At 41.5% G+C, this 23,840-nt stretch overlaps 1 protein-coding gene across 1 annotated transcript in view; it reads right to left on the bottom strand.

Annotated features, from left to right (window-relative positions):
* LOC126356003 (alanine aminotransferase 1-like) overlaps nucleotides 1-23,840 on the bottom strand; it is a 66,960-nt gene that overhangs the window by 37,896 nt on the left and 5,224 nt on the right. The window contains exons 2-6 of the mRNA XM_050006646.1: nucleotides 5,021-5,110; nucleotides 4,800-4,908; nucleotides 4,543-4,673; nucleotides 2,809-2,922; nucleotides 2,558-2,687 (exon numbers count right to left, since the gene is read on the bottom strand). Of these exons, the coding sequence (XP_049862603.1) occupies nucleotides 2,558-2,687; nucleotides 2,809-2,922; nucleotides 4,543-4,673; nucleotides 4,800-4,908; nucleotides 5,021-5,110 (574 nt within the window). The remainder of the gene's footprint in view (nucleotides 1-2,557; nucleotides 2,688-2,808; nucleotides 2,923-4,542; nucleotides 4,674-4,799; nucleotides 4,909-5,020; nucleotides 5,111-23,840) is intronic.

The following is a 23,840-nucleotide window of genomic DNA, read 5'->3' as shown; positions in this document are numbered from 1 at the left end:
ATGGACTCAGTAATCTCACCATTAAATGTATAGCAAAAGAAATTGAAATGCCACTTCTCTCACTATCAAACAGAGTACTTGATGAAGGAATATTCTACGACTGTCTCAAGCTCACAGTTACATTGCCTGTATATAAAAAAGGCGAAGGAAACCTCCCAAATAACTACAGACCCATTTCAATAGTACCAATCATATCCAAGTTAGTAGAAAATTGTGTGAATAAGCAGATATAAAGGTATTTTGAAACCAACAAAATTTTAAATGAACAACAGTTTGGCTTCAGGTCACACCTATCAATTGTAAAAGCAGTAGAAGCTTTGGTAAGCAATGTTTATGAGGGGTATGAAAAAAGGGTATCAATGTCTGGAACACTTATTGACCTAAGTAAAGCTTTTCTCTTGGTGTGACATGACATACTCATCAAAAAGTTAAAATACTATGCCATTGAAGATGACGCACTCAGACTATTCAGATCTTATCTATGCAATAGGTTACAACTGGTATATGCAAATAAGCAGAGGTTAGATATACTCCCTATAGAAAGAGGAATACCCCAAGGCTCTGTTCTTGGATCTTTTCTGTTAATTGTCTATTTTAATGACTTCTCGAATTACATACCGTGTGAGAGCATACTATATGCTGACGATATGACATTAATAAGTACAGGAGAGAACTTACAGAGTGTACTGGACAAAAACAGAGAAATTATGCAAATGGCTAATTATTGGTGTCAGGCTAACCACCTGTGCATAAATCAAACAAAAACAGAAGAAATAATATTTAATCTCAAAGTAACTAAAAATGAAAACAAAACAGTGAAATTATTTGGACTAATCATAGACATAAAGCTCTCATGGGAAGGAGACACCAATTACCTATGTAGTAAACTAGCACAAGTACTTTTCTTATTGTATAAATTAAGAAACAGAGTGAGCAAGCAATTGCTACTCCACTCATACTATGCTTTTTTTCATTCCCAACTGCAATATGGAATATTGCTTTGGGGTAACTCCCCAGGGGCTGAATGTATTTTCAGATGGCAGAAGAAAGCAATCAGGTGCATGGAGGGGTTAGCATCCAGAGAGTCCTCCAGAAATTATTTTAAATCTCTTGGCGTAATTGCAGTGCCAAGCATGTACATATATAAGTGCCTAATATATGCCAGAGAAAATCTGAAAAAATTGAACATGAGATGTGATGTGCATGCACACAGTACAAGAAACAGTCACCTGCTGGACTTACCTTCCACAAGACTTGCTGTAGTCCATAATAACTATAAGTACTTAAGCATAAAATTTTTCAATACGTTACCATGCTCAGCTCATACAGTACCACTAAATAAATATAGGAATACATTGCAAACCTGGCTAAAAAACAACGGAATTCTATACAACTGAAGAATTCTTAGAAACTAATCAACAAAATATATGTTTTACCTAAGGTATGAAGAAAATGTTTTGATATAATATAAGCTAGTTATTTATTGTGATTCTCTTCTTATGTGTGTATTTAATTACTGTATAAAACATTGTTTTACATAATTATGAAGAAAAGGTCTTTAGTTCCTTTTCTCCTCTTTCTGTAACTATTTGAATATCGTACTGAAACTAAAACCCTCTGTAAATTTTGACGAAGCCAATTGTATGAAAAATACTGAAAGGCTAATAAAAATATTCTATTCTATTCTATTCTTTAAATCACAATAGGTTTTGGCCTCCAAGATACCCTGTGCCTGATTTATACCAATGGCCTTGGGTTGGGCCCAAAACAGTCATGGTTTAAAATAAAGAAAATTGCACCTGCTGCTGACATTTTCTTGAAAATTTAGTGATAATTTATTGTTAACACAATACACAGATGTAATTTGTATGATGTCTTTGTCTCATGTTAATGTATACTTTCACTCATTCCACATTCTTAATTTTCTCCTTCTTGATGAGATATATTGACTATTATGAATAAATGAATGAGTGAGTGAATGAATGGTTACTGTATTAGAGAAGGAAAGTTGCTACTCACCATATAGCAGAGATGCTGAGTAGCGATAGGCATAAAAAAAAGATTCGCAAGTAGACACACACACACACACACACACACACACACACACACACACACACACACACACACACACACACACACGCAAATGCAACTTGCACACATGTCTGCAGTCTCAGATGCGTCTGTGTGTGTGTGTGTGTGTGTGTGTGTGTGTGTGTGTGTGTCTGTGTGTGTGTCTGTGTATTGCTGACAAATGCCTCAATGACCCAAAGCTATAATTGTGTGAATCTTTTTGTTGTGCCTATTGTGACTCAGAATCTCCGCTATATGGTGAGGAGCAACGTTCCTTCTCTATTATTGTTATGTTCCATCCTGGATTTTCCATTGTTTGAATGGTTACTATAATATAAATGATTTATCACTGAAAAATAAGTATGTTCAAACTGTAGATGTAGTGTCTGCTGAGACCAAAGAAACCTTAGAGGCCCAAATCTGGCCATAGTAAACAAGTAAAAGCATAAAATAAATCAGTAAGTAAATGTTTCTGCTTTACCATTACCTGTTGGATTTCCTGGATTTATAATCACTATAGCACGAGGGTTACATACTTTTCTAGCTTCATCTATGGCATGTTGCAGCTCAGCTAGATCCAAGCCCCAGCAACTTTCTTCCTCTAGATAATATGGTATCTAAAAAACAAAATCTTGCAAAAGGAATGACTTCCACAGCTCATTCATGTGCAAATTACTGAACACAAAACACTCGTACAGAAAGTTTAAAGAAGAACAAGACCAAAATAAATTCACTGACCTGCATCATGTTAAATTCTGAAAGAGTAGCAGAGTATAAAGGATACTGGGGAATTGGAATCATGACACCAGACTTTTTTCCATTCATTTCTCCTATCAGCAAGTACAGCACCATCTGAAACATCAATATCATTGATCAGAAAATATTTTTCACTTTTCAGTTATTGTTAATTAACAAATATGTGTATGCGCAAGGAAGGGGTTGTTGCAGTGGTGCTTGTGGGCATGGAGTGTACAGCCATGTGTGTGTTATCACATTCCTTAACACATTCAGCACTATGTCCATACACTATATGAGCACACATGTTTCAGCCATGTGGACAGCGCCTTTATCCCATATGGGCACATCTTTTCCATCCACTGAAATGCGTTTGCTACATGATTGCTGCCTGTAGGATAGCTGTAATAGTTCACATTTTGTTCACTAGACGCAGCAGCAGTCTATTTATAAGTATACCTTCACTGAACATGTCGTGTGAACATCAGACATTAACTTTCAGCATTGTCATAGAGGACAGAAACGTGCTACCAAAAAGCTTCAAAACAAGGAACCTGAATTCCCCCCCCCCCTTCTTTTATTCAAACAAAATAATGAAGTGGAAAAAAATTTTCTTTCACATTTTCTTGGTCTACTGTTAATTGTTTTATTTTGCAGAAGGAAGTCACCAAGCAGAATATATTTCAAGTGGAATTTATAAAAAAAAAAAAAAGTTAGCTTGGACTTGGTAGCTGCAAGAAGAGACATTAGACCACTGGAACCATGACTAACCATTAGCCTAGATAGAAATTTTGTTCACTATTTTATAGATAAGGTACTACTCACTGTCAACAAAGTAAAAACTGCATGCTACTGTGAAGTTTGTTCTGATGAAGGAGGGTAGGAGGGCATGTTGAATTGCAGACAGGCACAATGAAAAGATTGTTATATATTAAGCTTTCGGCTAAACCCTTTACTGGAAATATGAAACACACATGCATTCACATAAGCAAACACACGTCATAAACAGATGACTGCCTGAGCAGCAAGAAAAAGCACTTGCGTTTGTAGGTGTTCTTTCTTGTGCAAATATATGTGTGCTTCTCTTTCCTGATGAAAGCATTGTCTGAGAGTTTAATGTGTACCATCCTTTTTGCTGTACCTGTCTGTTACTCAATGTTTCGTCGTTAAACTGAGTAGCAATCTGTTCTTTCCATAATTGTTGGTATTCCAACATGGACCTTCCAGTGTTTGAAAGGAACAAAAGAGACTGTGTACAAGAAAAGAAAGCAGTTGATGGGGCAAAAACTGCAATGTTTGACTTTGTGTACCTCAATGTATTCAAATTACCATTTGGAAGTAAATTATCTATAAATTCCATGTAATCGTTCTTGTCTCACAGTATGAATTTTTTTTCAATCTGCTTTAAATCTTTGGGAGCAATTGTAACACCTTTTCTGAGTGGTGGTGGTGGAGGAGGAGGGGGGTGGGGAGCGGTGGTGAGTTTTTTCATGTTTTTGGCAATGCTAATACACCAATACTGATGTGAACACACATATAAGCAAGCATACTTCATAATTTATAAATTATGAGGTTTAAAATGGTGCTAGATGTGTGCCTCTAAGATGCTTTACCACTGAGTGATGGTTGCATCAGCTTGCTGGAAAATTACCAGTTCACCTATGCAGTCCAAGGGGAGGGACAGCAGTGCTCAATGTATTAATAATTTAATGATATCACAATTAGCAGTTTTGGTACCTTTATGCCTGTTGTCGCGCCAGATGTCATGACAATATCCTGCCAAGAACCTGTGGCTCCATCTCTCCTTTCTATAAATTCTGCCACATGTCTACGGATCACTTCAGTTCCAGCAGCATCAGGATAAGACCCTAGAAAAATTTTATGAAGCACTTTTAAAAAATACTAATGTTGCAAATTGGAGCTGCAAGACAGTGAACTTAATAGGTTTGAGTGATTGAAGTAAGTAATTTAGTACTAAAGTTAGTCACACAAACCCACACTGCCACCTGGACAACTAGCCAGGACCTCTTTGACTCGATATTTTACATCATAGGGAAAGCTGGGGTCGTCCAATAACACTGGATATGAAACCATAGCAAGCACCTAAAATAGATACTCCAGTAAAAAGAAAATATTAATATATATTCATAATAAGTAAATTTCATTTGGAAGTAAAATTCATTGCAAAATTTTTAATTATATTTACTAAAGTTACCTGTCTAACAAATGTGATAGGCACTTGCCCCATGCCATGGCAGTCACCAATGTTTGCTTTAATAACTTCTGTAAATGGTTTCTTGACACCCTGCACAAAACAACCAAACAGTAACAAGCCAGTTAAAAACAACAATGGTTTTTGAATTACAATATATATAGTACTGACAAGAATTGAACAAAAGAGAGGAGAAGGGTGGGGATACGTGCAAGCGCACACACGCGCGCGCGCCCACACACACACACACACACACACACACACACACACACACACACACACACACACACACACACACACACACAAGTAAACTGTTTAGCTTTCAGTCTTTTGTCATGTGGCCCATATAACACTAAATAAATGAAAGGTGAGCCACTCACACTGCAGCACACTTAATTCTCTAGCCAAAGAGTTGTAATTCACAAAACAAGTAATTTTAAAATCTGTGCTGCTCTCAGATTGTCATCTGCAAAACAGAGGGCAGGTCTTCACTTAAAGTTACAGTTATGCTCTTTCAAGAAGTAAAAGACACTTGTTAATTGGAGCCACACTAAAATGTGATTACTACAGACACTAAAAATAATCTCATACCAGGGAAGTCTTTCCGCTCCTGGGATTGGAATGACTCCTTACCCTCTCCCTTAAAACCCACATCCTTTCATCTTTCCCTCACCTTCCGTCTTTCCTGATGAAGCAACCTTGGGTTGCAAAAGCTTGATATTTGTGTGTGTGTTTTTTATTGTGTCTATATACCAGTGCTTTCCGGTTTGGTAAGTTACACGAAAGTGTTGGTTGATAGAGACACTAACAAACACACACACACACAAAATTCAAGCTTTCACACTCCCACGGTTGCTTCATCAGGAATGGGTTTGTTAGTGTCTCTATCAACATACCAATGCTTTCGTTTGGCAAGTTACGTCATCTTTGTTTTTAGATATATTTTTCCCACGTGGAATGTTTCCCTAAATAAAATAGAAAGAAACTTCCACATGAGAGAAATATATTAAAAACAAAGATTCCAAGACTTACCAAGCGGGAAAGCGCCGGCAGACAGGCACAATGAACAAAACACGCAAACACACACACAGAAATACTGGCTTTCGCAACCGATGGTTGCTTCTTCAGGAAAGAGGGAAAGAGAGGGAAAGACGAAAGGATGTGGGTTTTAAGGGTGAGGGTAAGGAGTCATTCCAATCCCGGGAGCAGAAAGACTTCCCTTAGGGGGAAAAAACGACAGGTGTACACTCGCACACACACACACATCCATCAGCACATACGCAAACACAAGCAGACATATTTAAAGGCAAAGAGTAAGGGCAGAGATGTCAGTCGAGGCAGAAGTACAGAGGAAAAGAAGTTGTTGAAAGACAGGTGAGGTATGAGCGGCGGCAACTTGAAATTAGCGGAGGTTGAGGCCTGGCGGATATCAAGAAGAGAGGATATACTGAAGGGCGAGTTCCCATCTCCAGAGTTTGGATAGGTTGGTGTTGGTGGGATGTATCCAGATAACTCGGCTGAAGTAACAATGTGCCAAGATGTGCTGGCCGTGCACCAAGGCATGTTTAGCCACAGGGTGATCCTCATTACCAACAAACACTGTCTGCCTGTGTCCATTCATGCGAATGGACAGTTTGTTGCTGGTCATTCCCACATAGAAAGCTTCACAGAGTAGGCAGGTTAGTTGGTAAATCACGTGGGTGTTTTCACACGTGGCTCTCCCTTTGATCGTGTACACCTTCCGGGTTACAGGACTGGAGTAGGTGGTGGTGGGAGGGTGCATAGGACAGGTTTTACACCGGGGTGGTTGCAAGGGTAGGAGCCAGAGGGTAGGGAAGGTGGTTTTGGGATTTCATAGGGATGAACCAAGAGGTTACGAAGGTTAGGTGGACGGCGGAAAGACAAGTCCTCAATCTTTCCTCTCCCACATCCACACCGGTTGTACATAGCATACTCCTACAGGCCAACCGCAAATTAGAACAGCATGCCACCCTTCACCTCAAAAAACTATCCAATCTCCTGGTTTCCCACCTCCGGAAAGGCAACTCACTCACCCTTCACAACCTTTCCAACAAACCTCAACCTCCTGTCATTGCACACAGACCCAGTCTCTCCCATCTACTCAATCTCCCACTTCCAGCTCCACTCCCCCCAACACCTCAAAATTCTAGTCAACACAATCTGGAACCACAACACCCCAATTCCGTAGTTAACCTTTCCTCCAAACCCCTCTCCCAATCCGAAACCTCTGTCCTATCCAAAGGCCTCACCTTCAGCCCCACTCCCAGGTTCAACCAAACTGCCCTTGTCAAAGATTTGCTGTCCTACACTCGTAGTCTCTGCTGGAAATATCACTTTGCCACGAAGAAAAATAATCCTGATCCCACTCCTAATGATCCAACTCCCCAAGACACTATCCAAATTGAACCCTGCCTGGAACAGTTCCGTCCTCCATCACAGCGGGACCCACCTCCTCTTCCTCAAAATCATACTTTCTCCAAATCTTCCAGGAATTTCTCACTTCCAGCCTTGCCTCTCAATCATTCTTGAAAAACCTTAATCCTACTCCCAACATCACCACAGCCGAAGCCCAGGCTATCCGTGATCTGAAAGCTGACCGATCCATCATCATTCTTCCGGCTGACAAGGGTTCCACGACCGTGGTACTTGATCGTCGGGAGTATGTGGCTGAGGGACTGCGTCAGCTTTCAGACGACTCTACATACAAAGTTTGCCAAGGTAATCCCATTACTGATGTCCAGGCGGAGCTTCAAGGAATCCTCAGAACCTTAGGCCCCCTACAAAACCTTTCAACTGACTCCATCAAACTCCTGACCCCACCAACACCTCGCACTCCTATCTTCGACCTACTTCCTAAAATTCACAAACCCAAACATCCTGGCCGCCCCATTGTAGCTGGTTACCAAGCCCCCACAGAACGTATCTCTGCCTACGTAGATCAACACCTTCAACCCATTACATGCAGTCTCCCATCCTTCATCAAACACACCAACCACTTTCCCGAACGCCTGGAACCCATACCCAGTCTGTTACCCCCGGAAACCATCCTTGTAACCATTGATGCCACTTCCCTATACACAAATATCCCGCACGTCCAGGGCCTCGCTGCAGTGGAGCACTTCCTTTCACGCCGATCACCTGCCACCCTACCTAAAACCTCTTTCCTCGTCACCTTAGCCAGCTTCATCCTGACCCACAACTTCTTCACTTTTGAAGGCCAGACATACCAACAATTAAAGGGAACAGCCATGGGTACGAGGATGGCCCCCTTGTATGCCAACCTATTTATGGGTCGCTTAGAGGAAGCCTTCTTGGTTACCCAAGCCTGCCAACCCAAAGTTTGGTACAGATTTATTGATGACATCTTCATGATCTGGACTCACAGTGAAGAACAACTCCAGAATTTCCTCTCCAACCTCAACTCCTTTGGTTCCATCAGATTCACCTGGTCCTACTCCAAATCCCATGCCACTTTCCTTGATGTTGACCTCCATCTGTCCAATGGCCAGCTTCACACATCCGTCCACATCAAACCCACCAACAAGCAACAGTACCTCCATTATGACAGCTGCCACCCATTCCACATCAAACGGTCCCTTCCCTACAGCCTAGACCTTCGTGGCAGACGAATCTGCTCCAGTCCTGAATCCCTCGACCATTACACCAACATCCTGAAAACAGCTTTCGCATCCCGCAACTACCCTCCCTACCTGGTACAGAAGCAGATAACCAGAGCCACTTCCTCATCCCCTCAAACCCAGAATCTCTCCCAGAAAAACCCCAAAAGTGCCCCACTTGTGACAGGATACTTCCCGGGACTGGATCAGACTCTGAATGTGGCTCTCCAGCATGCATACGACTTCCTATAATCCTGCCCCAAAATGAGATCCATCCTTCAGGAAATCCTCCCCACTCCACCAAGAGTGTCTTTCCGCCGTCCACCTAACCTTCGTAACCTCTTGGTTCATCCCTATGAAATCTCCAAACCACCTTCCCTACCCTCTGGCTCCTACCCTTGCAACCACCCCGGTGTAAAACCTGTCCTATGCACCCTCCCACCACCACCTACTCCAGTCCTGTAACCCGGAAGGTGTACACAATCAAAGGGAGAGCCACGTGTGAAAGCACCCAAGTGATTTACCAACTGACCTGCCTACACTGTGACGCTTTCTATGTGGGAATGACCAGCAACAAACTGTCCATTCGCATGAATGGACACAGGCAGACAGTGTTTGTAGGTAATGAGGATCACCCTGTGGCTAAACATGCCTTGGTGCACGGCCAGCACATCTTGGCACAGTGTTACACCGTCCGAGTTATCTGTATACTTCCCACCAACACCAACCTATCCGCACTCCGGAGATGGGAACTCGCCCTTCAGTATATCCTCTCTTCTTGATATCCGCCAGGCCTCAACCTCCGCTAATTTCAAGTTGCCGCTGCTCATACCTCACCTGTCTTTCAACAACTTCTTTGCCTCTGTACTTCCACCTCGACTGACATCTCTGCCCTTACTCTTTGCCTTTAAATATGTCTGCTTGTGTCTGTGTATGTGCGGATGGATATGTGTGTGTGTTCGAGTGTACACCTGTCCTTTTTTCCCCCTAAGGGAAGTCTTTCCACTCCCGGGATTGGAATGACTCCTTACCTTCTCCCTTAAAACCCACATCCTTTCGTCTTTCCCTCTCCTTCCCTCTTTCCTGAAGAAGCAACCATCGGTTGCGAAAGCTAGTAATTCTGTGTGTGTGTTTGTGTGTTTTGTTCATTGTGCCTATCTGCCGGCGCTTTCCCGCTTGGTAAGTCTTGGAATCTTTGTTTTTAATATATATATATATATATATATATATATATATATATATATATATATATAGAGAGAGAGAGAGAGAGAGAGAGAGAGGGAAATATATATGTATATATACACAAAATTCAAGCTTTCGCAACCAACGGTTGGTTCATCAGGAAAGAGGGAAGAAGAGGGAAAGAGGGAAGGATGTGGGTTTTAAGGGAGAAGACTTACTTTAGGGAGAAAAAAGGACGGGTATACACTTGTGCACACACACATATCCATCCGCACATATACAGACACAAGCAGACATATGTAAAGTCAAAGAATTTGGGCAGCGATGTTAGTCGAGGCGGAAGTACAGAGGCAAAGATGCTGTTGAATGACAGGTGAGGTGTGAGTGGCGGCAACTTGAAATTAGTGGAGGTTGAGGCTTGGTGGGTAACGGGAAGAGAGGATATATTGAAAGGCAAGTTCCCATCTTCGGAGTTCCAATAGGTTGGTGTTAGTGGGAAGTATCTAGATAACCCGGACGGTGTAACACTGTGCCAAGATGTGCTGGCCGTGCACCAGGGCATGTTTAGCCACAGGGTGATCCTCATTACCAACAAACACTGTCTGCCTGTGTCCATTCATGCGAATGGACAGTTTGTTGCTGGTCATTCCCACATAAAAAGCTTCACGGTGTAGGCAGGTCAGTTGGTAGATCACATGCCTGTTTTCACACGTGGTTCTGCCTTTGATCGTGTACACCTTCCGGGTTACAGGACTGGTGTAGGTGGTGGTGGGAGGGTTCATGGGACAGGTTTTACACTGGGGGCAGTTACAAGGGTAGGAGCCAGAGGGTAGGGAAGGTGGTTTGGGGATTTCATAGGGGTGAACCAAGAGGTTACAAAGGTTAGGTGGACGGCGGAAAGACACTCTTGGTGGAGTGGGGAGGCTGACATTGGTCTCTTAAACATATGTTTTCTTAAATATCATTTGTTGCTAACTAGATAAGCTTATTCCCAAGAATCAGCAGCTTTTATTCAGTTGATACTAGGCAGAAATCCAATGTGCATTTGCATCACACCTCCCTGACTCTTGCACAGAAAGCCATGCAGTATTCTGCTGCATCCATTTTCAATAAGGTACCACAAGAATTAAAAAAAAACGTCTTAGCAGTAATCCATTCACTTTCACGTCTAAGTGAAGAATTTCGTCATGGCTTACTCCTCCTATTCTGTTGGGTAGCTAACGGAATAAAATAAGACAATTCCTGTGTTATGTTTTTGATTATGCTAATATATACTCAGCATCTTGTCTGAATAGGATACATGTAAATTCTTTCGATCAGTTATCAACTTTTCTGATGTTAATTGTATGTACTGACTTCTTCCACGAATATGTCAAGTTGCTCCTCAGTTTGGACCTACAGAACTAAAAGTGTAAAATAGAAAAAAAAAAGAAACACAGATGTGTAAAGAGTGAGACTGACAGGCAGTGCAATATGGCAAATCAGGAATGGCTAGATGAGGAATGCAAGGATGTGGAAGTGTGCATAACTAGGGGAGAGATAGATGCCACACATAAGAAAATTAGAGAGACCTTAGGGAGAAAGAGAAGCTGTTGTATGGATATCAGAAGCTAAGACGCAAGCCAGTACTAAGCCAAGAAGGGAAAGCAGAAATATGGAAGGAATGTATAGAGGTCCTATGCGAGGGAAATTAACTCCAGTATAATATTGTAGAAAGGGGAGAGGAAGGTGCTACGCCACTGTTGACTACTATCCTTTATGCAGCTGTGTTTTGAATTCTATGTATCGGACCTATGGACCATCTTCCACTGATTATGCCATCTTTGCAAGCAGATGGATTCTGGTCCATCTATAGACATAAAATTATTGGTTCAAATGGCTCTGAGCACTATGGGACTCAACTGCTGTGGTTATTAGTCCCCTAGAACTTAGAACTACTTAAACCTAACTAACCTAAGGACATCACACACATCCATGCCCGAGGCAGGATTCGAACCTGCGACCGTAGCAGCCGCACGGTTCCAGACTGCGCGCCTAGAACCGCGAGACCACCGCGGCCGGCATAAAATTAATGATCTTATTACAGTTCGCAGCATCGCTGGTGAGGAGCTAACCATCTTCCTTAGCAAGCTGCACAATCAACTGTACTATTCTCAAATACAGTACGAGAGTTTAACGTCATTCCTATTCGTAGTTGCTGTGTGTTATTAACATGAGGTAATAGTATGTTAACTGCGACTATTTAGGATATCTAAGATTAAATTATCATTTGAATATTTGATTTTTCAGAGAACTTTAATTAGAATTTTTCTATCTGCCGTAAGTTGGAATTAGGTTGTAGTGTTATAAGTAACAACTGTGAGAGTACATATAATAGGTGGAACTTAATGATTATCTTGTATTGCAATATCTTGTATTATAATCAATGTCTTGCGCTTCGTTTAACGTCTACCTTGGTGAAACCTAGTCTTCAGTAGCAGAGTAGTCCTGCCGTATCACATATGAATTTCACATTGATGGAGAACAGTGCACATCAATTCTCGCTTATCTGTGCTGCTTGAAAACCATGTATCTACTTCTATTAATTTCAGCAGCGTGAAGATGTATGTGATGGCTGGCTCACGAGACTTTGACAGGCACCGGAGATCACCTGGCTTTCTGAGTTTTTTGACTACTTTGTAGATAGATGGTCGGAAAGCGAAAAAAAACCTAACAAACGGCGCCATCGAACGACCAGCACTGTAGAAGGCTGGCACCACAAAATTAATAACATGCTTGATAAACCAAATCATAAAATCAATGATTTAATTAGATGTATGAAAAGAGAAGCAGAAATTCTGCGTGCGCGTTATAGTGAGGGTAGAGCTGAGTACGTAAGGTAAACGAAAAAAAGTCTACACGAAACGGGATGAAAGGTTATTAAAAATGTACGAAGACGATGATGAGATCAGGACTTGCTTGAGAGGTGTCTTCTACCTATAGAAGCTTGACTAAATTTATCACAAGATTAGTGTGGAATTAAAAATTTACAAAATGTAAATAGCTGCATATAAATAAAAAAATTTAAAAAAGTATATTGATGATGCTTGTAAGCTGATTTTAAACACATCTAAATGACAACAATGTACTTGTGCCAGTCCAAAGCTTGGATAAAATGTGATGCAAATCTCAATAGTTTTAAGAACCTGGTCTCAATTCTATGGCCGGCCGTACTGTATTTGGTTTTCCGTGGTTTTTCAGATCATTCTAGGAAAATGGTGGGATGGTTCCCTAAGGAAGCCATGGTTGCTTCCTCTCCGTCCTACAACCACAAATCCTGGCGAAAGCTAAATCTCTAACGAGAACAACAGTCGACGCGACGCAAAACACCAAACGCAAAATTTGTTTTCGCTAGCTTGGTATGACGATAAATGAAGATGCACTGAGCTAAAATTAAACATGTCAGTGGAATGTAAACTTTGTTTCTGTGAGCTCTTGTCATTGACTTTATTAAGTTCTAAGACACATACATATACTTTAATGACTTAAAGATAAGACGTATGAGCTACTTAAAAGATGCTTTTGAATGTCTTGGCGATATTTGCTGCGATCAGGTTCGAGCTTGTACACAATTATAAAAAGAATTACCTATTTGGTGAGCTACACATCCATTATTTTACTCTGGTTATGGCTGACGTTTATGGATTGGCGTATCTAGGTGGTTTGGTACCCGGTGCAGAGTTTTGTCACGCCCTCCTCCCCCCCCCCCTTTCCCATCCCAATTGGCCACCTCGTATGTGCATATTAAGTAATCAAAGTACAATCTAACTATTTGGCAAACAGTTTTTTTGGATGAAAACGAATTAGTGACCCGCATACAGAAAACAAAAGTACAATTAACTATTTGGCAAACAGTTTTTTTATGGATGAAAACGAATTAGTGAACCGCATACAGAAACCAACAGTTTAACTGATTATTAAGGAAGCATATGTTAGTAACAGCTGACTAGCACGTAGCTTAGAATTTCTTCCTTCTTTTTCGGCTGCAGATTTTTAAATTACCTCATCAATATCGTCATCTTTTGCTAGCCTATTTCTTATTTACTAACTGCTTGACTCATAGTGGGCCCTGTATAGTTCTTAATTAATTTGACTTTTGGAAAAAAAAGGATTCTCTTACATAACTCTACCAAAACCTACAAAGTTAAGAAAAATCTTTGCGCCAAAATAAATTTGGGAACAGTTTCGGAAAAAAATCTTCTGAGTCGTGAAACTTGTGCAAGGATGCCTTCTTCAGGAAGTTCATGATAATTGTCAACTGATTTTTGTACAATTCTGGGATTTTTCGTTTCCGAGGTTTTAATGAAATGAGTAGTATCTGAAACGACCTCTGATATACATACATTCCATGGTTTTTCAGCGTGTATTGATTTCTTGTGGAAAGCTGTCGACGCACCCTTGACATTGGCCTCAGTTAGCAGCGTTCTGTATAGTATGGCTTTGAAAATGCGAGCTCGGAAACCTCTAGGTACCGTCCCTCAGTTCTTTTTAGTGGTCCCTTCCTCGACCCTTTTTGGACACAGCTTTCACTGGACACAGATTTCAGTGGGCGCAGATTTCAGTACACGGCTCAGTCAGCATGCGAATACGAAACTTGACGAGGGGCGTGAAGTTTAAAGTTTGTACATGCACACTGGTAGGGCAAGGTGGGCTACACTGGCCACGCTAAGAGAAACTGAATTTTCACGAAACCATGTCTATTGATAGAAGCCTGCCGCTTACACATTTTGAATATACGTGCTCTGAGATATCATACCAAATATTTTGAAGTAAAAAGCAAAACAGTATGTAGGAACTGAATGCATTTTCCTGAAGACTCGCGTGGTGGCCATTTCTCCCTGCTCAGTGGAGTCTCATCTCAACAGCATCTTACTGCTAAGCCCTTATTGCCGTAGTATCTCAAACAATACTTAGTGGCTGCATCACACAGTTTTCAATTTTTCTGTATTAGCCCAATAACACAAGAGAAAGGTTTTAAATAAAATAAATCAGGTAATTCAAAATAGTCGGAAAGGGATGAAGGCTATGTGTGGGGAAGGGTTTGGTAGTGAATCTGCTCTGCAATATTATGCGTGATGTGTAGAAAGTAGCTGCCGTTACTCTTGTTGGGGTGAACTTTCCTCGATGAGTGCCGCAGCCACTTTCGGCTACCGGACACCATGTCGGTATCAGTGTTCCCAGAGTGAACTATCAGGCCGAAAAAAGAAAACAAGAAACTACTTTTGTAGGCCAAACGATGTCGTTCAAATATTTATATGCTAGGAAAGTATTATTCTTGTTATAAGTAAGATAACAAGAGTAACATAAATGACTTAACGTTGAATGAGACAATTGAAAATCAAAGTCGTTTTTATTGAAAGACAACGCAACAGTCGTCCTCTGTCAAACTCACTGACAACGATTGTGGCGTATATCAGAACTCGTTTGAGTACCTTTCGGCAGACACCTCTACTACAGTGGGCACTTTTCCCGCCCTCGCCGCTTTAGCCCCCCTTCCCCTACACACAAGACTGGTTCGAGAACATTTTTCCACACAAGTGTCTTACTATTTGGCGCTTCCCTCGCCCCCCCGCCCCCTTCTCTTTTTTACGCTTTCGCTACTAATAATGTGATACGCACTTTATATATATCTTGCACTTGATCGCCGTTGTCAGCTTGGCTGTTCAAGCGGCCGCTAGCAATTGCGATACGTCCTACATGGAAATCTTACAGTTGTAACGCGTGCGATATCCCTAATAGTTGCCCTTAACGTATTATATTTGATAAGGCTAGAAATTAACGTATTTAATAATTAAAACATTATCCTCAGTTTGATTACAATATTTATTATGTGCCCACTAAGACCTGGTATCAATTGATGGAAATTAAAATACGTTCATAAATATTACAACATTTTCATGTACGTAAAATAATATTTTTTGTTCCGCATTGGCTGACCATTGCGGCCGAGCGGTTCTAGGTGCTTCAGTCTGGAACCGCGCGACCGCTATGCTCGCACGTCCAATCCTGCGTCGGGCATGGATGTGTGTGATGTCCTTAGGTTAGTTTGGTTGAAGTAGTTCTAAGTTCTAGGGGACTGATGACCTCAGATGTTAAGTTCCATAGTGCGCAGAGCCATTTTGTTCCACAGTGTCTGACGAAGTGGTCATGCCTTCCATTAAAATCCATAGTATTTTACATTAATTGTAAAAAGGGCGATTTTTGTCCACCGTGTACAAACTATAGGGATTGAGCGATCAGAGGATACGGAACAAACAAGGTCTAATGAACTTATGCCCGGTAATGCTTGGTTCCCATGCTAGAGACATTCAGTGGAAGGCCAACTGCCTGATTCTGAGGCACCGATCACCGTCCACAATGTTAATCACAGTTTCCTCCAGGTCTGGTGTGTAAACATTTCAGTTAAGTCCTTCATGATTTCCTGCTTCCTGAAACGACCCTGTGTCAGAGAACGGCAAAACACTGTTGCAAACACTGAATGTTGTGTTTGTCGTGGGCGGGGATAGGTCTCCTGATACAGCCGTGCTGCCCACCGCAAGTTGCTATTTGCCTTTCCGTAAGTAAACACCATGTCGGAAAGCTCTCGATTCGAATGAGGAACCATTGTCTACAACGTTGCACCACATACAGTACAAGGTGAGTCGGCCACAACATTACCAATTACTGCGGCAGGAGAAGGTGCTAGGGCATGACGTATACGAACAGTGCCGCCCTCTAGGAGGAAAACATGCATCTGCAACTGTGGCTGCATGGTACAGCATGTATTAGACCGCAGTCTCTGTAACAAAGTATGAGTGAATAATTGAAATCTAGCATGCAAACCATGCCTATCCGGACATAAATTCATTAGACCTTTTCCGTACCGTACCCTCTCATCAATCAACCCCTAAAGTTTATAGGCGGTGGAAAAAATCTCCCTGTATACATTGTAAACAATCCAACGGGTTCAGTGATTGGCTGCTTTGCTCGCGCCTTTTGTTCAAAATCGTAGGTGCAGATTTTACAACTTGCGTTTGATTTCCATTTAGTCACGCAGCCGGGCAGGCGGGCGCTATGTCCGAGGTACTCGTGTCCTAGGCCTTCTCCTATCGCCGTTGCTATGTAGCCAGGCTCTTTAGAGGATTTGTTGCATCCTTCAAGTGTGCTGTAAAACGATGCTCTCTTTGGTTCGCGTTACCCATAACATTTTGTATGTGATCGTTCCAATTTAAGTTGTAATCCCCAGCTATTTAGTTGAATTCACAGGCTTTAGATTTTAGCAATTTATCATGTAACCGAAAATTAATAGATTCCTTTTAGTACCTATGTGGATGACCTCATACTTTTTAATATTTAGGGCCAATTGTCACTTTTCGCACGATACAAATATATTGTCTAATCATTTTGCAGTAACGTTTGATCTGTAAGATTTCCAGCTATTTTCGGTATTCGACAAGAGCAACGTGAGGTCTTTTTGTGTTTTATAAGTCATACTTCATACTTGTTTACTGGATACTTTTTTCCTAGCGAAGTCTTCAACAGTCGATATATTACGCCGCAGATGTTCTGAGTTCAAACAATGTGATCTTTGGTTGTCAGCGATATTGTCGTTGCCTGTGTAGCATTCGAGAGTATGAAGTGAGACAGTCTGGTGGTGGTCAAGCTTCTGAGCAGTCTGGAACAGAGAGATGCAAATGCAGAGGATACTGATTTTTGGGAACATAGTTTTGTAAAGTGTGAAGATATTCAGGTAATGCTGCTGCATTGCTTGCTCGCCTGTAATTTATGATAGGTTTTTGAATGGCAAATTTTCAATATGATTTTCTTTATTGTTGAGACGAATTTAAACAAAATCCTGTGCCCACATAATTTGGACAAGTTTCACCACTCCTTTACCCTTCATTAATGAGTTACACGACAGAGTTATATTTTTTATAAGAAGTGAATTTTGTACAAACTGTTATAATCGTTAAAAATTTGTTTCATATGTCAGTTTTTAAACGGTTGTCTCTTCTGTATCTTCGGTAAGTTCTACTATTTTTTAATCTTGTGTCACCAAATTTCACTTGGCGGAAAGCAGTTACTTAAATGTAAACGTAGGCTTCCGCGGCCGTTGTCACAGTCAATAAAATTCTTCTCGCTTTGAGGCCGCATTGTCAATTATAAAATTCCGACGTTTCGGCAACACACCCTAGAGGGCGTCTTGCAATAGTCGCCGAAACGTCGGAAGTTTATAATTGACAATGCGGCCTCAAACCCAGAAGAATTTTGTTGACAGTTACTGAAAGTTTAAAGTTTGACGAGTTTAGCATAGTCGCTTTATCTTCCATTGCACTCGGGTAAAGCTTTTTTTATAGTTTGGTACTGCGCTGCATTCTAACATTCACCAGTCTCGAACAGCACCGAGCTTCCGTTGGCACAAGGTAAGTTACGTAAGTTTATTAGGGCCCATTGAACATCAGTCGAACATTGCATTTCAAATTATCGTCAGGGTCAGTTCAGTTAAAGTTTAGTTAAGATGTTATTTGTTTGTCAGACAGTTTGTCTTACAGTGCAGTGTTACACATTCTCGCGAGTGTCAGGAATTTCTTAGTTTGCGTAAGTAAATTTACAGTGGCAACACCGGCTCCCGTGAGATCACCGAAGTTAAGCGCTGTCGGGTTGTGCTACCACGGTCTGCCGAGCGCTGTTGGCAAGCGGGGTGCACTCAGCCCTTATGAGGCAAACTGAGGAGCTACTTGATTGAGAAAAAACTGACATACGGCCGGGATAGCGGTGTGCTGAGCACATGCCCCTCCATGACTTCGTCCAGTAACCCTTGTGGGCTGAGGATGACGCGGCGGCCGGTCGGTACCGTGGGGCCTTCATGGCCTGTTTGGACGGAGTTTAGTTTTTAGTTGTGTGTGTTGGAAGTGCAAGAAATCCATTGTGCCCCCGTTCACTGGACTGCACAATACAGAGTTTCACAGGGTAGCTCATTCGTTATACTGTTTTATGTTTTTTAATTAGTTTTGATAAAAGTTAATTGGAAGACAGTTACACAGTTTCAGATGGATTTAGCGACTCTTTCTGTCAGACAGGCTTTATGTAACCACAAACTTGCACTGTTCAGTTGACAGAACATTCACATTAACCGTACACACACGAAACATGCGAATAGGAGACCATTGTTGTTGATGATGTGGTCTTCAGTCCAGAGACTGGTTTGATGCAGCTCTCCATTATAAAAAAAACCAAACAAACAAAAAAACAAAAAAAAAAACAGTTCAAGATCTCCTGATGGCTTTACTAGACAATAAATATTGCGTCATCTGCAGACAACCTAAGAGGCCTGCTGAGACTGTCTCCTGAATCATATATATAGATTAGGAACAGCAGAGCCTGCAACACTTCCTTGGGGAACGCCAGATATCGCTTCTGTTTGACTCGAGGACTTCCCTTCAATTACTACGAATAGAGGCCCTTCAGACAGGAAATCACGAATCCAGTCGCACAACTGAGACGATATTCCATAGGCACGGAATTTGATTAGAAGCCGTTTGTGAGGAACAGTATCAAATACTTTCTGGAAATATAGAAATCTGGAATATATTTAAGATACCCTTTCTATAACATTCATTACTTCATGAGAATGAAGAGCTACTTATGTTGCAAGCAAGCGATATTTTCTGAATCCGTGTACTGTTTGTCAATAGATGGTTTTGTTCAAGGTAATTTATAATGTAAGACCACAGTAGGCCTATATGTTCCAAAATACTAGTGCAAATTGACCTCAGTGATGTTGTTGTTGTTGTGGTCTTCAGTCCTACTCTATCCTGTGCAAGCTTCTTCATCTCCCAGTACCTACTGCAACCTACATCCTTCTGAATCTGCTTAGCGTATTCATCTCTTGGTCTCCCTCCACGATTCTTACCCTCCACGCTGCCCTCCAATACTAAATTGGTGATCCCTTGATGCCTCAGAACATGTCCTACCAACCAATCCATTCTTCTAGTCAAGTTGTGCCACAAACTCATCTGCACCCCTATTCTATTCAATAACTGCTCATTAGTTATGTGAACTACCCATCTAACCTTCAGCATACTTCTGAAGCACCAAATTTCGAAAGCTTCTATTCTCTTCTTGTCTAAACTATTTATCGTCCATGTTTCACTTCCATACATGGCTACACCCCATACAAATACTTTTAGAAACGACTTCCTGACGCTTAAATCAATAGTCGATGTCAAAAAATTTCTCTTCCTCAGAAACGCTTTCCTTGCCATTGCCAGTCTACATTTAATATCCTCTCTACTTTGACCTTCATCAGTTATTGTGCTCCCCAAACATCAAAACTCCTTTACTACTTTAAGTGTCTCATTTCCTAAGCTAATTCCTGCAGCATCACCCTACTTAATTCGACTACATTCCTTTATCCCCCTTTTGCTTTTGTTAATATTCCTCTTATAGCCTCCTTTCAAGACACTGTCCATTCCATTCAACTACTCTTCCAAGTCCTTTGCTGTCTGTGACAGAATTACAATGTCATCGGCGAACCTCAAAGCCGGCCGCGGTGGTCTAGTGGTTCTAGGCGCGCAGTCCGGAACCACGGGACTGCGCCCTACAGTCGCAGGTTCGAATCCTGCCTCGGGCATGGATGTGTGTGAAGTCCTTAGGTTAGTAAGGTTTAAGTAGTTCTAAGTTCTAGGGGACTGATGACCACAGAAGTTAAGTCCCATAGTGCTCAGAGCCATTTGAAGCAACTTTTTGAACCTCAAAGTTTTTATTTCTTCTCCATGTAGTTTAATACCTACTCCGATTTTTTCTTTCTTTTCCTGTACTGCTTGCTCAATATACAGATTGAATAACATCGGGGAGAGACTACAACTCTGTCTCACTCCCTTCCCAACCACTGCATTCCTTTTATGTCCCTCGACTGTTATAACTGCCATCTGGTTTCTGTACAAATTGTAAATAGCCTTTCGCTCCCTGTATTTTACCCCTGCCACCTTCAGAACTTGAAAGAGAGTATTACAGTCAACATTGTCAAAAGCTTTCACTAAGTCCACAAATGCTAGAAACGTCGGTTTGCCCTTCTTTAATCTAGCTTCTAAAATAAGCCGTAGGGTCAGTATTGCCTCGTGTGTTCCAACATTTCTACGGAATCCAAACTGATCTTCCCCGAGGTCGGCTTCTACTAGTTTTTCCATTCGTCTGTAAAGAATTCGCGTTAGCATTTTGCAGCTGTGACTTATTAAACTCATAGTTCGGTAATTTTCACATCTGTCAACACCTGCTTTCTTTGGGATTGGAATTATTATATTCTTCTTGAAGTGTGAGGGTATTTCGCCTGTTTCATACATCTTGCTCACCAGATGGTAGAGTTTTGTCAGCACTGGCTCGCCCAAGGCCGTCAGTAGTTCCAATGGAATGTTGTCTACTCTGGGGGCCTTGTTTCGACTCAGGTGTTTCAATGCTCTGTCAAACTCTTCACGCAGAATCGTATCTCCCATTTCATCTTCATCTACATCCTCTTCCATTTTCATAATATTGTCCTCAAGTACATCGCTCTTGTATAGACCCTCTATATACTCCTTCCACATTTCTGCTTTCCCTTTTTTGCTTAGAAGTGGGTTTCCATCTGAGCTCTTGATGTTCATACAAGTGGTTCTCTTATCTTCAAAGGTCTCTTTAATTTTTCTGTAGGCAATATCTATCTTACCCCTAGTGAGATAAGCCGCTGCATCCTTACATTTGCCCTCTAGCCATCCCTGCTTAGCCATTTTGCACTTCCTGTCGATCTTATTTTTGAGACGTTTGTATTCCTTTTTGGTTGCTTCATTTACTGCATTTTTGTATTTTGTCCATTCATCAATTAAGTTCAATATCTCGTATGTTACCCAAGGAGCTCTATTAGCTATCGTCTTTGTACCTACTTGATCCTCTGCTACCTTCACTATTTCGTCTCTCAAAGCTACCCATTCTTCTTCTACTGTATTTCTTTCACCCATTCTTGTCAATCGTTCCCTAATGCTCTCCCTGAAGCTCTCCACAACCTCTGATTCTTTCAGTTTATCCAGGTCCCATCTCCTCAAATTCCCACCTTTTCGCAGTTTCTTCAGTTTTAATCTACAGGTCATAACCAATAGATTGTGGTCAGAGTCCAATTCTGCCCCTGGAAATGTCTTACAATTTAAAACCTCAGTGATATGGTCTGCAATTCAGCAGATTACTCCTATTTTCATTCTTGGGTGCTGGTGTGATTTCTGCAACTTTCGTGTCCTTAGATACGGACGTTTTGACGGGCGAGCTGTTGTATGTTATTGCCAAATACAGGACGACAATTATTGAACTTCTGAACGGTTTGCGTTAGAACTTTCAAACTGCAATGCTGGCCGCGGCGAATGATGGGTATTAGTATGTGAATATAGTTTGGTTTAGCAACGAAACCCACTTTCATTTGGATGAGTTCGTAAATAAGCAAAATCGGCGCATCTGCTGGACTGAGAATCCGTATTTCGCGATCGAGAAGTCTGTTCACCCTCAACGGATGAGTGAGTGGCGTGCAGTGTCCAGTCGCGGAATAATCGGTGCGATATTCCTTGAAGGCACGGTGGCTACCGAATAAGTGAATGTTTTGGAAGGTGTTTTCATCCCCATCCAAATCGACCGTGATTTCGACAAGACGTGGTCCACACAAGACGGAGCTCAACCCCATCGAAGCAGGAGAGTGTTTGACGTCCTGGATGAGTCTTTGTGCATCGCATTCTGCCTCTGGGTACCCAGAGACCACTGGCAAGGCCCTCGATTCGCTGCCATGTGCTCCGGATATGTACAAATGCGACTCCTTTTTGTGGGGCTGTGTTAAAGACAAAGTATACAGCAATAACATCAAAACCATTGCTGAGATGAAAACAGCCATTCAGGAAGTCATCGAAGCATCGATGTTCCGACGCTTCAGTGGGTCATGCAGAATTTCGTTATTCGTCTGCGCTATATCATCGCCAATGATAGCAAATATATCGAACATGCCATAACCTAAATCAGAATATCTTTAGTGACGTTTACGTGTTCATACTTTAAAAGGAACCTAGTTGGCATGCTAACTGGGCCGGAAGACTTGCCTTTATTAAGTGCTTTAAGCAGCTTGGCTACACCGAGGATATCTACTTCTGAGTTACTGATGTTGGCAGCTGTTCTTGATTCGAATTCAGGAATATTTACTTCGTCTTCTTGGGTGAAAGAATTTAGTAACTCCATTTTCTGACCCTGTCATCGGCATATCATGCAATGAGGATATTGATTGTGTCTTGCCGCTGGTGTACTTTACCTGTGACGATAATCTGTTTGGATTTTCTGTCAGTTTTCGAGTTAGAGTTCCGTTGTAGATATTATTAAAAGCATCTCACACTGAAATCCATAGTGATTCTCGATCTTCTGTAAAACTTCGCCAATCATTGAGATATTGTGTTTTAAATTTGGCATGCGCTTTTCGCTGCTTCTGCAACAGTGTTCTGGCATGTTTTGTGTAGCACACGGAATTAGTTCAGACTCTTTTTAATTTATTAGGTATAAATCTTTCAATTGCTGTCCATACTATTTCCTTGAATTCAAGCTACGTCTGGTGTATGCTTACATAATTTGAAAGGAATGGAGACTTTCTCTTAGAAAAGTGTCAAGCAAATTTTTGTCTGCTTTTGTAAATAGATATATTTTACTTTTATTTTTGGTGGCTTTGGGCGTTACGGTATTAAGTCTCGCCTCAACGACTTGTGCTCACTAATCCCTATCTCCGTTATGATGTTATCTGTTTTCTTAGGATTATTTATCCTAAGAGCTCTAGTACCTTTTCGCAACCATTTACAGTTCTAGTGCGCTCCTGAAGTAACTGCGCAAAATATTTTTCAGAGGAAGCATTTAGAACAATTTCGGACGAATTTTTGTGCCTATTACCTGCTACTCACCAACATATCGTGGACAGATTGATGCCACCACAAGCTGTAACT

This window comes from Schistocerca gregaria, chromosome 3 (genome assembly GCF_023897955.1).
Source record: "Schistocerca gregaria isolate iqSchGreg1 chromosome 3, iqSchGreg1.2, whole genome shotgun sequence".
Classification (NCBI taxonomy): Eukaryota; Metazoa; Arthropoda; class Insecta; order Orthoptera; family Acrididae; genus Schistocerca; species Schistocerca gregaria.
The sequence above is the reverse complement of the archived record's forward strand: the minus strand, read 5'-3'. Positions and strand labels throughout refer to the sequence as shown.